The 15,289-nt window shown below is 33.1% G+C and overlaps 1 protein-coding gene across 13 annotated transcripts in view; it reads left to right on the forward strand.

The window, feature by feature from the left end:
- The window catches only part of LOC127450234 (nuclear factor 1 X-type-like), a 230,954-nt gene that overhangs the window by 36,609 nt on the left and 179,056 nt on the right, over positions 1-15,289 (forward strand). The window contains exon 1 of one of the 13 annotated variants that reach the window (XM_051714166.1): positions 5,305-5,588. The exons of the other annotated variants lie outside the window; for them this stretch is intronic. Within the exon in view, the coding sequence (XP_051570126.1) occupies positions 5,562-5,588 (27 nt within the window). The 5' untranslated portion in view covers positions 5,305-5,561. Of the gene's footprint in view, positions 1-5,304; positions 5,589-15,289 lie in introns of those variants that run through there. 13 annotated transcript variants of the gene reach the window in all.

Here is a 15,289-nt window from a genome sequence, read left to right on the forward strand (position 1 = left end):
CATTTTTGTTTCGTTTTATATGATAAACAATTTCGGCACTGTGTTGAGTCGCACCTTGATGTCCAATATTAAAGCTGGGTCATGAAGCAAAACCAGTTGAGAACTACTGAACTAGACCACATGTAACACTAATGACAAAAATAAGCATTCAGTATAAAAACCTTAAAGTAAACCTTTCATTTGCTTCACAGTAAACTATGTGCAATTTGTTCCTGTAGCTGAACTGGTAGAGCATTGCAACACCAGCAACTACTGTAGCAAAACCAAGGTCATGGGTTTGATTCCCAGGAACACATAGACTGGTTAAAATTGTAAGTCGCTTTGGATAAAAGGTCTGCCAAATGAATACAAGTAAATATTAATGTACTGCTCTGTGTACAGTATGTCCACCCGCTCCTGATTTAGTCCTAGCGTGTGGTTCTGTCATGTGTTAGTTGAGTACACTTGTACCCACTCAAACCACTAAATATGGGCCACATCTTGAGAGGTGGTACGTGAGTTATTGCGTTTCTATGAAGTGTATTCAGTTTAGGGAAAACCTTGTCTCACTTCATGGCTTTGAACTGGTTTTGTGTCATTTTGTTACACATCAGATCAGGATCTCGGGGTGGCAAAGGGTAGAAAATTAGGGGAAATTCCCTAAACATTGAATCCATCTACTTTCATGCACTTGTAATAAGTTTAGTAGCCTCAAAAGAACCAAGTTACCAAAAAATAAATAAATAATAAAATAAAAAAAAATACACTCCTCATTTGGTAACATAATGGGTCTATGAGTGGTTGACATGAAATTTCAATGAACGTACAGTGACAAACAGAGTCGAACAGAGTGACATTCTATAAAACTAACATTTTCCAGTTCATAATTATTATGCATGCAGTTTTTTATGACCTCATATTAACCAGTCACCATTCACATTCATTATATGGAAAAGAACGGTCAGAATATTCTTAAGAAATTCCCCTTTTTATTGCACATAAAAATGAAAGTCATATGGAATGAATGATATAAGGGTAAGTAAATGATAACAGAACCTTCATTTTTGTGTGAAATTTCTAAATCTGAACCTGAAATCTTAATGTTGAAAATAAGTTATTTGTTATTAAGTAACTTTAAGACCAGTTGTGGCAAAATGTTGATTACCGCAAAAAAGAATTTAAAGTCATCCCTACTTTAAAAAAAAAAGTAAAAATTGAGGTTACAGTGAGGCACTTACAATGGAAGTGAATGAGGCCAATTCTTGGAGGGTTTAAAGACAGAAATGTGAGGCTTATAATTTTATAAAAGCACTTGCATTAATTGTTCTGTTTAAGCTTGTGTATTATTTGAGCTGTAAAGTTGTTTAAATCTTCGTTTTTACGGTTGTTTTAGGATTTTGGGGTTTATAGCGTTACGTCGTCATGGCAACGAAGTTGTAAATTTGGATATAACTCTGCACAAAAAGGTTAGTAAGTGATTTTACCACACTAAAATCATGTTAACATGCATATCGTTTACGTCTTGTGGCAATACTTTTGAAACAGTGAGTATTTTAATGTTTATAGATTGGCCCCATTCACTTCCATTGTAAGTTCCTCTCTGGAACCTCAATTTTTACTTTTTTTTTTAAAGAAAAGCAACGAGTCGAAATACATGTTTGTGCTAATCAACATTATGCCACAAATGCAGTCGATTGAGCTTAACCTGTATTAAACCCAGAATATTCCTTTAAAAAGAATAGTTCACCCTAGTTTCTTCACAAACACAAAAGGAGATGTACGGCCGTATTTTAGGCTGAACATTCACTTTCATTGTATGGAAAAAAGTGTAGCGTTTTTCAGTATTCTTCACGAATAAACTGGCTCAGAATGACACAAGAGTGAGTAAAAAGTAAGTATTAAAATGATATACATTTAAGCCTGAAATCCTGATGTTTGAAGATTTCAAAGATCTTGAAAATTGTCATTAGATATGTTATTGTCAACTGTATACACATGACATGTCAAGGGTTATATAAGGTAACCGGCGGTTATCTTAAGACAAATGATGATTCACTCAGGTATGTGTTTCCTGTGTGGTCGTCCTGCGCTCTACTGTTCCCCAGTTTCCTCCCTTCTCCAGCTCTCTGTTTCCCCTGGCAGAGGGCTGTAATTGGCCGCACAGTGCCGAGTTCTCTTTGTTTCCCCTGCAGTGGCTTGCGGTGGAGCTACACAGGCAGTCGGGCCTCATAAATCTCCCGGCCTCCGGTGGCACATCCAGTCTTCAGCTCCGCTCCTGCTCAATGACTTCACCCCCACCAGAAATCCCCACCCAAGGACATGCTCCAAAACTTTATACCTCCACTCTTACCGTCTGCTCTTTCCTCAATGCTCACCCCTTTCATGTTTTTGCAAAGCACATTCATTTAGAAGTTTGAAACAGGACAGCGTTACCACCACTGTGTGTGCATGTTGTAGTCCAGATTTTCCATTTGTCCTTTACAGTTAATACACTAATAAGTAAATTACATGCGACAGTCATTTAAAGACATAATTAAATATATTTATATTTTTTACTTATATTTTTCAAAAAGCACTTGTTTGTGCTTTTCTTAGATTTATGTGGTCAAAAACAGACACATTGTTTTTTGTCAGTGTACATTGTATGCAGCACACGTAGTTTGTTAATAAAATTATATACAGTATAACATCAGCATGGTAACACTTCATATTGACCTTTATTAATTACATTAACAAACATAATTATATAAAACAATAATTATATAATGTTTAATATACCATTAATCAATTTACATTCAAATAGTCAAAAACACAACTTTTATTCATATATTTTCAAAGTGCCAAGATTCATATTTGAATGAATACGCTTTGTTAAATATAATGTTTGGCAATGAATTATTATTAATGAAAGTTATTATAAATATTACCCAACATTATATAAACATTTGTATGCCATGAATCCTGGTTAAACTGACTATACTATAGTGTGCCATAAAAATATTTAATATAGTAACTTCATATGGTAACATATAAATTAACTGGTTTAATAAAAGTAAAAAGTATAAGTTAATATAACTGAATAAACTTGAACAAATTAAATGACATTAACAAAAGTCATTTTAAAGGATAGATCAAGTAGAAATATTGTAGCTTTTCACTTTTTACTGTACTATAATACTGTTTTATTCTGTTCTATACTATTATTTATTATACTACAATATTCTGTTTTATTATATTCTATACAATACTATATTATTCTATACTATACTGTTTTATTCTATTCTATGCTACACTATATTATACTATAATATATTATTCTATACAACACTATACTATACTATGCTATACACTTCTGTTCTATACAATACTACACTATATTATAATATACTGTTATATATTATACTATACTATGCTATGCTATACTATACTACACTACACTATAGTACAGTTTGCTGTTTTATTCTATTCTATACTATACTGTTTCATTCTATACTATATTATGCTATACTATACTGTTTTTTCTATTCTATGCTATACTGTCCTATACTATACTGTTTTATTCTGTGCTATACTATACTATACTATACTATTTTATTCTGTGCTATACAATACCACATTAAACTATACTATACTATTTCATTCTAATCCATATAATACTATACTACACTATACTATACTATACTATACTATACTATACTATACTATACTATACTATAATATACTATACTATACTATACTATAAAAATATCAGGCTACCTAAAATGTGCTTCATGTAGTAACATCTAAATTAGCTGGTTTTATTCAAGTCAAAATACATTTTAATTTTACTGAATCAACCTGACTAAATTAGGTTACATTAATAAAAGTACATTTTGAAGGACAGATCAGGTAGAAACAGCTGAATATATTTACTTTTAACTATGTATACTATACTACAGACCTACTATAAAAATATCAGGCAACCTAAAATGTGCTTCAGGTAGTAACATCTAAATTAACTGGTTTTATTCAAGTAAAAAGTATAAGTTAATATAACTGAATAAACTTGACCAAATTAAATGACACTAACAAAAGTAATTTTAAGGGACAGATCAAATAGAAATAGCTGCATATTTTTTGTAAAATGTGCTTAATGTGGTAACATCCAAATGAACTATTTTTATGAAAATTTTTATTTAATATGACTGAAGCAACCTGACTAAATTAGTTTACACTAACAAAAGTACTAGTAGGGACAGATCAGGTAGAAATAGCTTCATATTTCCATCTTTTACCATGTAAGGGCTACTATACTATACTATACTATACTATACTATACTAAAGTATATTATGCTATAAAATGTGCTTTGTTTTAATATCTTAATTAGCTGAAAGAATTATACTTTTAATCAAGTCAAAAATATAATTTACTCTGACTAAATCAGCTTGACTAAATTAGGTTACACTAACAATGTAATTTTCAGAGACAGATCAGATAGAAATTGCTGCATATGTTCACTTTTTGCCATGTAAAACCTACTATACTATACTATACTATACTATACTATACTATACTATACTACAGTATACTGTTTTATTCTGTTCTGTACTATACTATATTATACAATACTATTCTATACTGTTATATTCTATCCTATACTATTCTTTATTATACTACAATATTCTGTTTTATTATATTCTATAAAATACTATATTATACTATATACTGTTTTATTCTATACTACACTATACTATGCTATACTATTTTGTTCTATTCTATTCTATACTACACTATATTATACTATACTGTTATATATTATGCTATACTGTGCTATACTGTGCTATGCTACACTATACTATAGTATACTATACTATACTACAGTATACTGTTTTATTCTGTTCTGTACTATACTATATAATACTATTCTATACTGTTTTATTCTGTTCTATAATATTCTTTATTATACTACAATATACTGTTTTATTATATTATAGTATATACAATACTATATTATTCTATACTATACTGTTTTATTCTATACTACACTATACTATACTCTTTTATTCTATTCTATACAATACTACACTATATTATACTATACTGTTATATATTTTACTATACTGTGCTATGCTATGCTACAATATACTATACTACAGCTTACTGTTTTATTCTATACAATACTATACTATACTGTTTTATTCTGTGCTATACAATACCACATTATACAATACTATACTGTTTCATTCTATTCTATATAATAATACTTTATAATACTATACTATACCATACTATCAAAATCGTACCTTCTCATAACCATCCAAGCATTTACACTCAAAGCTGAGTGACTCATAAGACGCATTGGACAGACAGATAAGACGTTTGTTCAGTCAGAGGGAAGAGAGAGAGAGAGAGACAGAGAGCGGGAGAGAGAGAAACAGTGTTCAAGAGGGAGGGAGAGAGAGAGAGAGAGAAAGTTTTCTCTTCGTAAAACTTTGTGCAAGCTTTCACTTTGAAGCGCTTTAGGCGGAGTTACAGCAGCATGGAGTGAGCGAGCGGGACCCAGCGCAACACGTCCATTCAATAACGCATCAGAAAAATAAACATGTACTCTCCATACTGCCTCACACAGGTAAACAAATCCTTATTCTTCTGCAGGATTGAGTCGTTTCAGTTTCTGTTCGGCGATCCTTTCTTCTTTGCGACTGTTGCGTTTGTGCGCGAGCTGTCTTCTGCACTTTTCTGTTTGATGGCACGTCTCCAACTTTCTTTTACGCGTTGCTTTGCGCATGGTTTGAGCAGAAAATGGCGCTACGCTGCAAATCTATTTGATATAAAAGCAGGGCAGAGGAGGAGCAGTGCATGGATACATAGACTTTGGACTGCAAGTTTTTCTCGCTCTGTTCCCCTCTCCAAATCTTTGACTTGTGGAGATTGTAAGATGCGTACGGGCTTGGAAAGTCCTGCGTTTGACGTTGTTTCTGTACGAGTTTTAATAACGTGATCGCTTAGCAAGCACAGATCATGTTTGCCCTGTAATACCCGAGAGATTAAAGATTTGGAGAGGCCAAAGGTCGCCAGCATTGCCATATTTTCTTATCAGAATCCATGAATGCCCATGTGACATTTGAAATCTGCTGTTATGCATCTCATATGGGAGATTTGCTATTATTGTTATATAGGTCATATATGGTTTTAGAATTTGTAACTAGATCTCTATGCATCTGGTGGAAACATTGACTTTAGCATCTGCATCTGCTGTTTAAATAAGTTATAGTTTCTTGAGTTGTTTCCAAATTTATGAGAATTGCAAAGTAATGCTGAACCACATGCTTATTTCTGTAAGGTCATATTTAGATACTTTTAATAGCATATTCTTTGCAGTCATTAATTTTTGTGTGCTTGTAGGGCTACATGCATGCTACGTCTCAGCTATAGTTTAATTTGATGTCCATAGTTCTTTTAAGTCATATTTGTATTTTTTTATTTTTTTTATTTTATTTATTTTTATTTTTTTTGTGCCTATTTTCATTTTAAATCTGCTGTGATGCATTTGCATTTTAAGATTTGCTATGATTGTTTTATTATTCATACCTGGATATGGTTGGTGACATTTAAGAGAGGCGAGAATACTGACTTTAGATCAGAACTTTATTCATTTCTGATGTACACTGGATGAATCTGAAACCATCTAATGGAGCTATATTGAATCTATATTGTTTTTGCAAGTTCTGTTCCTTGAGATGTTCCCAAACTTATGAGAATTGCAAACTGATGCCAAAAGACAGTTTTGTTTTTCTTCCTGAAAGACCATGTTCAAATGCCTTTCATAGCATATTCTTTGCTGTTATTAATTTTTGTGTGCTTGCACCGCTACACAAGCATTCTATAAGCCTTGGCCCCGGTTTAATTTAGTTCATATTGCAGCAATGTTTTGTTTTTGGGCTGTTCTTATTTAAATGTAAAAATTGTATTGCGTAAATATTTTATTAATTGTCGTGTTCATATAGTGTTTTTGCAGTATTTTATGCGCAAGAGTCTTTTTTCCCACACCATGTTCTTGTGCTCGACTGATCCAAAGTCATCTTTTTCTGATACTAGTTTTGCTATAAGATGTCTTTTAAGACATTTTAGATTTATGCGAAATGATCTGATTATTTGATCTTTAATTGCACTTTTTGATACATTTACATTCAAGGTAGTTTGCATTCAGTTGCATCTGAAGGATTTTTTTGGTGCTTTGTTTGAACTGTAATCCAATGGTATTATACTTTATGTTTTGCATTGAAATGACAGTGTATTGGCACGGCTATTGAGAATATTTTTGCCTTCTCTTTAAGTGGAATCTTCTGTTTTAGTATTGCAACAATGTAGCACTTTTGATAAATGTTTATAGTTAGTTATTCTGTAAAAAAAAAAAAAAAAAAAATGCTCACAAAATGATATGCACTTTGTTTGTTTTATGTAAATAAACATTTCAAGACATGTATTTTAAGTGCACTTTGTGGTATGAGAGCTCAAAGGCAGAGGTTTACACATACGCAGAATGAATAAAGAATAATGGTTGGAAAACCACTATCCAAACAGGTGTTTGCTTGTGGCATTTAAATCAGGTTATAAACAAAGACAAATTCTAATTTATTACGTCTGTTTCTAAACTCACTAACACACATTATTTATCTCATTTCTAGAGATTTTTTTTTTGTCTCGCATCTGTACTTGCATTTATCCAACCCAACTTATACTTGCAAGAATAGCTGCCCATTATTCCCGATTCTTTCTCAAAGTTTTACTGCAGCAGTTAGTGCAGTCTCACTGTCAGATGGTGAAGTTGTTTATGTTTCTCTCTTGGCAGACAGTTGGCTTGCACTGCATGTGCAACGTTTAATTCATTCCTGGTTTTTTACAGTGGTTCTATTAAATGTTTTATTTATTTATTTTTACTAACATGCCCCCACCGCATGCTTGCAGAACCAGGGAGTGTGTGTTTTTGTTTGGGCAAGCAAGCTGCACTCTGTTTCCCATTTAAAATACAATAGTTACTGTGCTCACACTCGCATTGCTTAATTGATTAAAGGGTGCAAATTCAACATGGAATTATTTCGTTACTTAATGGACATATTGAGTCTGAAAAGAACGTCAAAGAGGTTGTTTATAGCATGTATCAGATTTGTATTTTATTTTTTCAAATATATCCATACGTTTACTGTAAGTCATGACATGTGCACGTTACTGTAAATTGCCATATCGTAGTGTAGGTGGTTTCTTAGTAAGCAGACTTATTTCTTGGGTCTGAAATCTACATATTTTCTTGTTTGTATTACACTGAATCATACCTGTGCCTGCTCCAGAGGAAACAACGCAAGTGGGTCAGTCGCAACTGGAAAAACAAATATATTATATTATTATATTACAGAATGGATTCAAGTTTGTATTGCCTAGATTAAAAAATTCAGAGATCTATCTATCTATCTATCTATCTATCTATCTATCTATCTATCTATCTATCTATCTATCTATCTATCGTTTATTTTTTTTTCATGCATTAAAAACAGATAAAAAAAACAGAACATGAAAATATATAGCCTAACTATTGTCATTTATTAACATATATTTTTAATTTGATCAGTTTAAAAAAATATATATATTTACTGGAATTTTTCAATTGGGACGTTCTTACTCTTGAAAGGGGAACGAGTCTGTGTGTCTCCGGTCTTTGCGCTTGAATTTTGGAGCTATGCGTTTCATGAATACATTTACATTTTGGCTTGTTTGATGCCTATTAATAATGACAGCAGGTCTGGAAGACCATTAATGGTTTTAAATGTAAATAAAATGTTAATTGAGTTACTGAAAAAAAAAAAAAAGAAAACTTTTCATGCAATGTAATTGAAGTAAACAAATGGCACATAAAAATAAAAATAAAAAACGCAGAAGGGAAAATGTATTTGATAGCTAAGAAAAGACATTTTCAACGTAAATTGTTTTGGCAGTCTGACAAGTTAAAATATACATTAAAGACATTAATGGTACGGATAAAAAAATATCTTTGGTTGTTGAGGCTTTTTACTGTTTAATTGTAATGATCATAATGTCACCTTCTGTGTTATGTCCTCTTATTTAGTAAAGAAATGCTACAAATCATTTTGAATCACATGAATTTGCTTTGTGCTGAAAATGAGTGTCGACATCAAAAATGATATCTAGTTATGTACTTGTGTTTTGTATAATAAAAGAGAGAGATTTATGTATGAGTGAGTCACACCTGCTTTTTTAAGCCTTGGTGTATACAGATCACACTCAGTAATTAACACTCATGGATATTTACATTTCTGAACATGCAACCTCAGTCAAGAGTAGACCTATAGCTTAGATATTATGTCATGCATATAATTTAGGTGAGGCTAAAGTGACGAGAGTGATTTGAAGTAAAAATCATGTCCCCATACTGAACTGGAATTTTATGCAGCTGTGTTAGAAATATTATCACTGTTTCATGGATAAGTTTGCAGATGTGCCTTCAATTTAAAAGCAAATGTTAACAGACCACTTCAAAGGAGTTGGTTTAAGTAACCAATACGGCATGAACAGTGTCTGGTCTACCACACCACAATGGGGGATGAATGTATTTTACAATAGTGGTCGGCCGAGTGCTTTTTTTCAATGCTGCGCTAATACTAATATCTAGAGAGCAGGGTGGCCAATGACGTTTTTGAAAGAAAACTGACACTTCTGTTGACCAAGGATGGAATAAATTGATCAGAAATACTGCCAAGAACATTAGTAATCTTGCAAATTATTATTACAGTTTGAAATAAGAGTTTTATATTTTCATTTATTTTAAAATTCAATTTTTACTCAGGATGGCAAAGCCCTGTTTTCAGCAGTCATTACTCCAGTACACTAAGAATACACAGTGGCACCTCATCTTTAAGAAATCATTCTTATGTGCTAATTTGGTATGCAAAAAAAACAAAACAAAACAAAAACAAAAAAACACAAGGTTGTGCTGTTTAATGAAGAATGGACATCGCAATACAGTGTCTTTTTTATCTGCTGAGGTATTGAGTACACTTGCATTTCACTTAACACTTGCAAGTCAAATTCTGGTATTACAATGGCTGCAAGTATGATTCTTGGATGAACACATAGTTTGAAGAATACAACATTTGTTTAAATAGAAATAGTCATTTGTAACATTATGAATGTCTTTACTGTAATCCTTGATCAATTTAATGCATCCCTGCTGAACAGAAGCAAACATTTTTAATATATATATATATATATATATATATATATATATATATATATATATATATATATACACTTTACACAATAATTACTTAAAATATATATTTTTTTAAAATAAAACAGAATTTTTGCATTATTCATTGTCAAATTTGTGCGTAGATTTTAGAACTAACACTCTAGAATGACCACTTCTGTTACTCGACAAATCAGGCACAGCAATTGGCCGCTGCTCATAATCTTAACAAAGCCAAATATCAATTAATTGGCCTGGCCAAATACTATTTTACTATTTCAGCTTTAATTAACCCCAGACGCTAAGACTTCAGTGAGTTCTGTGCAAGTACGATTTGCAGCCAGTTTTAAGAGCATACACACCTTCTAGCAGTTGGATCTACATTTTAATGAGCAGAGGAGAAAAGTTTTGTTTCTCTCTTCAGGTTTGATGTTTAATAAATGTTTTTAACGTAGAGGATCTGTGCAGAATTGGCCGAAGAAAAACTATGATTGTTGAAGCCATCCGGCCACAAAAGGCTTAACTTTCTCTCAAAAATGACTTAGACACTCTAGAGTCACTCTGGACTGTAGTGAAGCTGTAGTATAGCTTCGCTCCCAAGGCCCGGAAAATGAGTTGGAACACCTGCTTGAGGGCTTAAAGGAATAGTTCACCCAAAAAGGAAATTTCTCTCATCATTTACTCACCCTCATGCCATCCCAGATGTGTATGACTTTCTTTCTTCAGCAGAACACAAATTAAGATTTTTACAAGAATATTTCAGCTCTGTCGGTCCATACAATGCAAGTGAATGGTGACCAAAACTTTCAAGCTCCAAAAAGGACATAAAGGCAGCATAAAAGTAATCCATAAGACTCCAGTGGTTTAATCCATATCTTCAGAAGCAATATGATAGGTGTGGGTGAGAAACAGATGAATATTATGTCCTTTTTTTACTATCAATCTCCATTTTCACTTTCACATTCTTCTTCTTGTGTGTTTGGTGATTCACATTTTTTGTGCATATCGCCACCTACTGTGCAGAGATGAGATTTTATAGTAAAAATGGGCTTGAATTTTTTCTGGTAACAGAAGCTTCATTTGTAAAATGTCTAATGTCAAATTCAACTGCAATTTTGTTTATTTACCAATAGACTGGAACTATTCTATATAAAGAATTAAGTTGTTAAAAAGTGTTTTTTCTTTAGTTATGTCTTCTTCTTCTGTTTTTTGCCCAGTGATCCAGGACTGCCACCTTCAAAAAAAAAAAAAAAAAAGAAAAGCACTCCTGCATGCAATACAGATTTTTCACCATATTTAATCAACATTTTTTCATTCACTTGTCAATTTTAAATGTCCCTGCATTGTGACAAATGCATTTTTTTAAATGACAAATATTCCATATAGTCTCAATTAATATGAGTCATAAAAAACTGCATTTTGTAACAGTGCATTACACTGTAATTGTAGAAGAATTGACATTTTTTAAATTGTTATTATTTTAGATAACGAAGGATAGCATGTCTCACGGCAGGACAATTATTATTACTAATGTTTTTATAGTGATTATTGCATTGTTGAGTGATTGATGAATAAAACACTTGTCAAATGTTGCAGTTCGATGATCAAAGATTTGGATCTACATTGCAATTCTCAGGCAGAATATGGCAGGAACTTTTGTAGAAGACAACTAGTCGATCTTTCGTTTCACATCAGTGGGCCGTGTTGGTATTGTGCGCTCATGTGATAATCAGTCTGCTGGTGAAACCAGAGTCTCGCGTTTGCCCAAACGGTGTCCAGTGGCGTTGAGTCACGCTGGTTTCATGGCACAGAAAGGGAGTGCGGGATGGTTACAATGCCAGACGGGCACAGAGACACTCTGTTCCTTTTACTTATTCATTCTCACGGGGCAACAGCCGTGTTCCCTAGCTGACTGTCAAAGCCCTCGTTCACCCTCTTTGAGGTCATCAATAATAAAAGGCCACGAATAAAGACATTCCGTAGCGGTGTTTAGAGACAATGTTAGAGGGATCATAAATTGTTTTTCATAAAATTATATATCCCTGAGGTTCATTATGTTAGTTGAGTCGTATGTAGATTTTTCATGACCATTTTCTACCCTCTCTCTGACCCTTACAATCAAACAGGCTGTTTTTTGCTGTATCCCAAAAAAGATTTATTCAGATCAGGCAGCGGCGCAAACACAACCACAACATCACTGCTAAACGCAGTTTGCATGCACAATTCCAAACTTGCAGGCCGATACTAAGCGCTATACTACAGAGGATGCAGCAGACTACAATCTGACACACTTTGGAAGGAATGAACATCATCACTGACATCATGGCATGATCTCTTTAACATGCCGAAAGCGCGCTTGACTACACCCCATATCTGGGTATATGCCAGGTTATAACGCTCTTCTCTATCATTTGATCATTATTCGATGAATTATTGCTGATATAGTCGATAGAAAATGTAAACAAGCATCTCTTTTAAATAAAATTCATTTTATAGCTTGTTTTCATTTAGTGGTAATAGTGCGATGCAAATTGCACCAGGCAATTTTCGTGAATGAAGCGCAATCTATAATAAGCCTAATTTACAAAAAAGGAGGCGTGTTGGCGTGGAAATGAATAACAATGACTGAATTTAAATACTTAAGACGTAGCGCAGTTTCAGCACTGATTTGCGTCTGCTTAAACTATAGATTGCGGGTGGTTAGTGAATAAGATGCAGGTTTTTGTGCTGAAATACCACGTGCAAAAGTGGCGCAACTGTTAAGTGAATTCCTCCCGAATGTCTTTCTTCCATTGTACTGTACACAAATGCAGAAATTTAGCAGAATAGAATGTCAAGCTCTGAAAAAGAACAAAAAGTCAAAATAAAAGTTGCCCATATGACTAGTACACTAAATTTGAAGTATTCTGAAGCCACACCACAGATTTATGTTGGGAACATATGGAATTTTGAATGCAAAGTCTTCCTCTCTGCCGGAGATCTCAAATCTCATTCATGTTTGCATTAATTTATCGGAATTAATCGGAAAAGTGTTCGAGATTACAAATGCCGCAACTAATCGTGAAAACTGATGATTATAGCATTCCATTTAAAGTCTACTCCTGTCTGCATCTGACACGTGAGCCAAAAGTGTCTTAGAAGCACAACGAAATGATGTTGGTGCTTCAAATATTGTGTTTTTCATCTCACATTTACTTTAATGACACTATCGGTGAGGTTTAAATGTAGCAGTTTGGGTAGGGACGTCGGTTTTGTTCATTTCAATATAGAAAAAAAGATCATCTCATATTTGCTTTTTAGGACACTGTCGGTTAGGTTTGGTTAAAGGGTTAGGGGGAAGGTTTTATCAATTTAAAACTCCATATAGCATTAACCATAAAACTTAATCTTTTAGGGAGAACATTAAACTTGCTTTTAGAACAACTCAGAGGACATTTCTCCTAGGAACTGCAGCAAAACCTGTAATGAACCACTTAACCCTTATGTTGTGTTCCGGTCATTTTTACTTTTTTTTTTTTTTCCGTACTTTTTTTTTAAATTTCTTGACTTAGTTCACATATGGTCTCTGAAAACACACACACACACACACACACACACACACACACACACACACACACACACATATACACACACACACAAAAATGTGAACATTTCCTTTAAATGTTTTTGGCTTTATTTCACTTTGTTACACTTGTTGTGTTCCCGGTCAAAAATGACCAGCTATTGGAAATGAATGAATTAGACTACAAAATACAGAAATATTAAGTGTTCAGGAGCATCCCAATCCTTTAGATGAACACAAATGTGGACTTGTGCTCAAACACAAAAAACACACACACACACACACACACACACACAAATACACACACACGTTAAGAAAAAAGTGTTGAACGCCCTCTTGTGCATCGTCTTACCATGTACACTCTTTAAGGAATATTTCAAGATCACATTATGTTGTGTTTGGGCGTGTTTAAATCAGGATAGTCTGCTGTAAGTTACAATATGTCATTGTCTCTGTTATATGTATGTTTCAGGAAGTAATAAGAAAAAACGTGACAAAAAGCCACCCCTGTTTATTGTATTTATGTGTGTCAGTGGGAATTTCATAGACTAATACTCACTGTAGTTTGGCCTCTGTGTGAAACAAAATTGATTTCTACTAACTGAGACCTTTCCAACGATATATAACACATGGCTATCTCATCTTTTTTATAGTTTTACCAACTCTGAATATAGTCGTTGTTATAACAAATTTGCAAATGATGAGAACGAAACAGTTCTGATTTGTCAGCAAATTAAAAAGCATTATTTAAGAATTGGTAGGATCAGCTGCATGCATTGTAAAGTCCAGATTCTAAGCTTTAAAATGACACCTGTTTTGTCAAGTGGTTATTAATTAATTATGTACTTATTACTCCCAGCCGGGAGTGTTTCCTCACTGGCCCGGTATAAGCTCAGTTCAATTAATCCTTCTATCAATAATGTTTTTTTTTAATTTTTTTTTTTATATGTAAAAAAACCCAAAAATTTTCATTATTACAGAAACCTTTCATAATTACTTAAAAACAAGTTGATAAAAAGATCTAAAACATTATCTTGTGATAATATATAAAATATGAGAGATTTATAACAATCTTAGTGGGCTGGCCATTTTTGACCGGGAACACAAAATGTGTTAGCACAAAATGAACACAACACAAGGGTTAATTTTCATGAGATCAGGCTGGATCCCAGACAAGTCCGTTAAGCAATGAAATGGCAGTGAATTAGAAAGCTTAACTTTGTCTATAGTCCTATCAGTAATGACAACCCTAATGCGCAAGTTTTAAAACAAAGTTTTAAAATGTGAAGTTGATTTGCTGATGTATAAAATAGCAATAAGTCATTCAGCACAACCTTTCTCAGCTTGTTTAACAAACAAGTATTTAATGTAGCTTCTATTAACTGGTCTGACATTAGTAATTGCGATTACAATATCAATGGAAATTATTTCCCAGGTTTGATGTCATTGGTCATCACATACACAATCGTGTGATTGATAATTTGTCATGACATGAACTCTTGAAAGT

The sequence above is a fragment of the Myxocyprinus asiaticus genome, chromosome 13, assembly GCF_019703515.2.
Source record: "Myxocyprinus asiaticus isolate MX2 ecotype Aquarium Trade chromosome 13, UBuf_Myxa_2, whole genome shotgun sequence".
Taxonomy (NCBI): Eukaryota; Metazoa; Chordata; class Actinopteri; order Cypriniformes; family Catostomidae; genus Myxocyprinus; species Myxocyprinus asiaticus.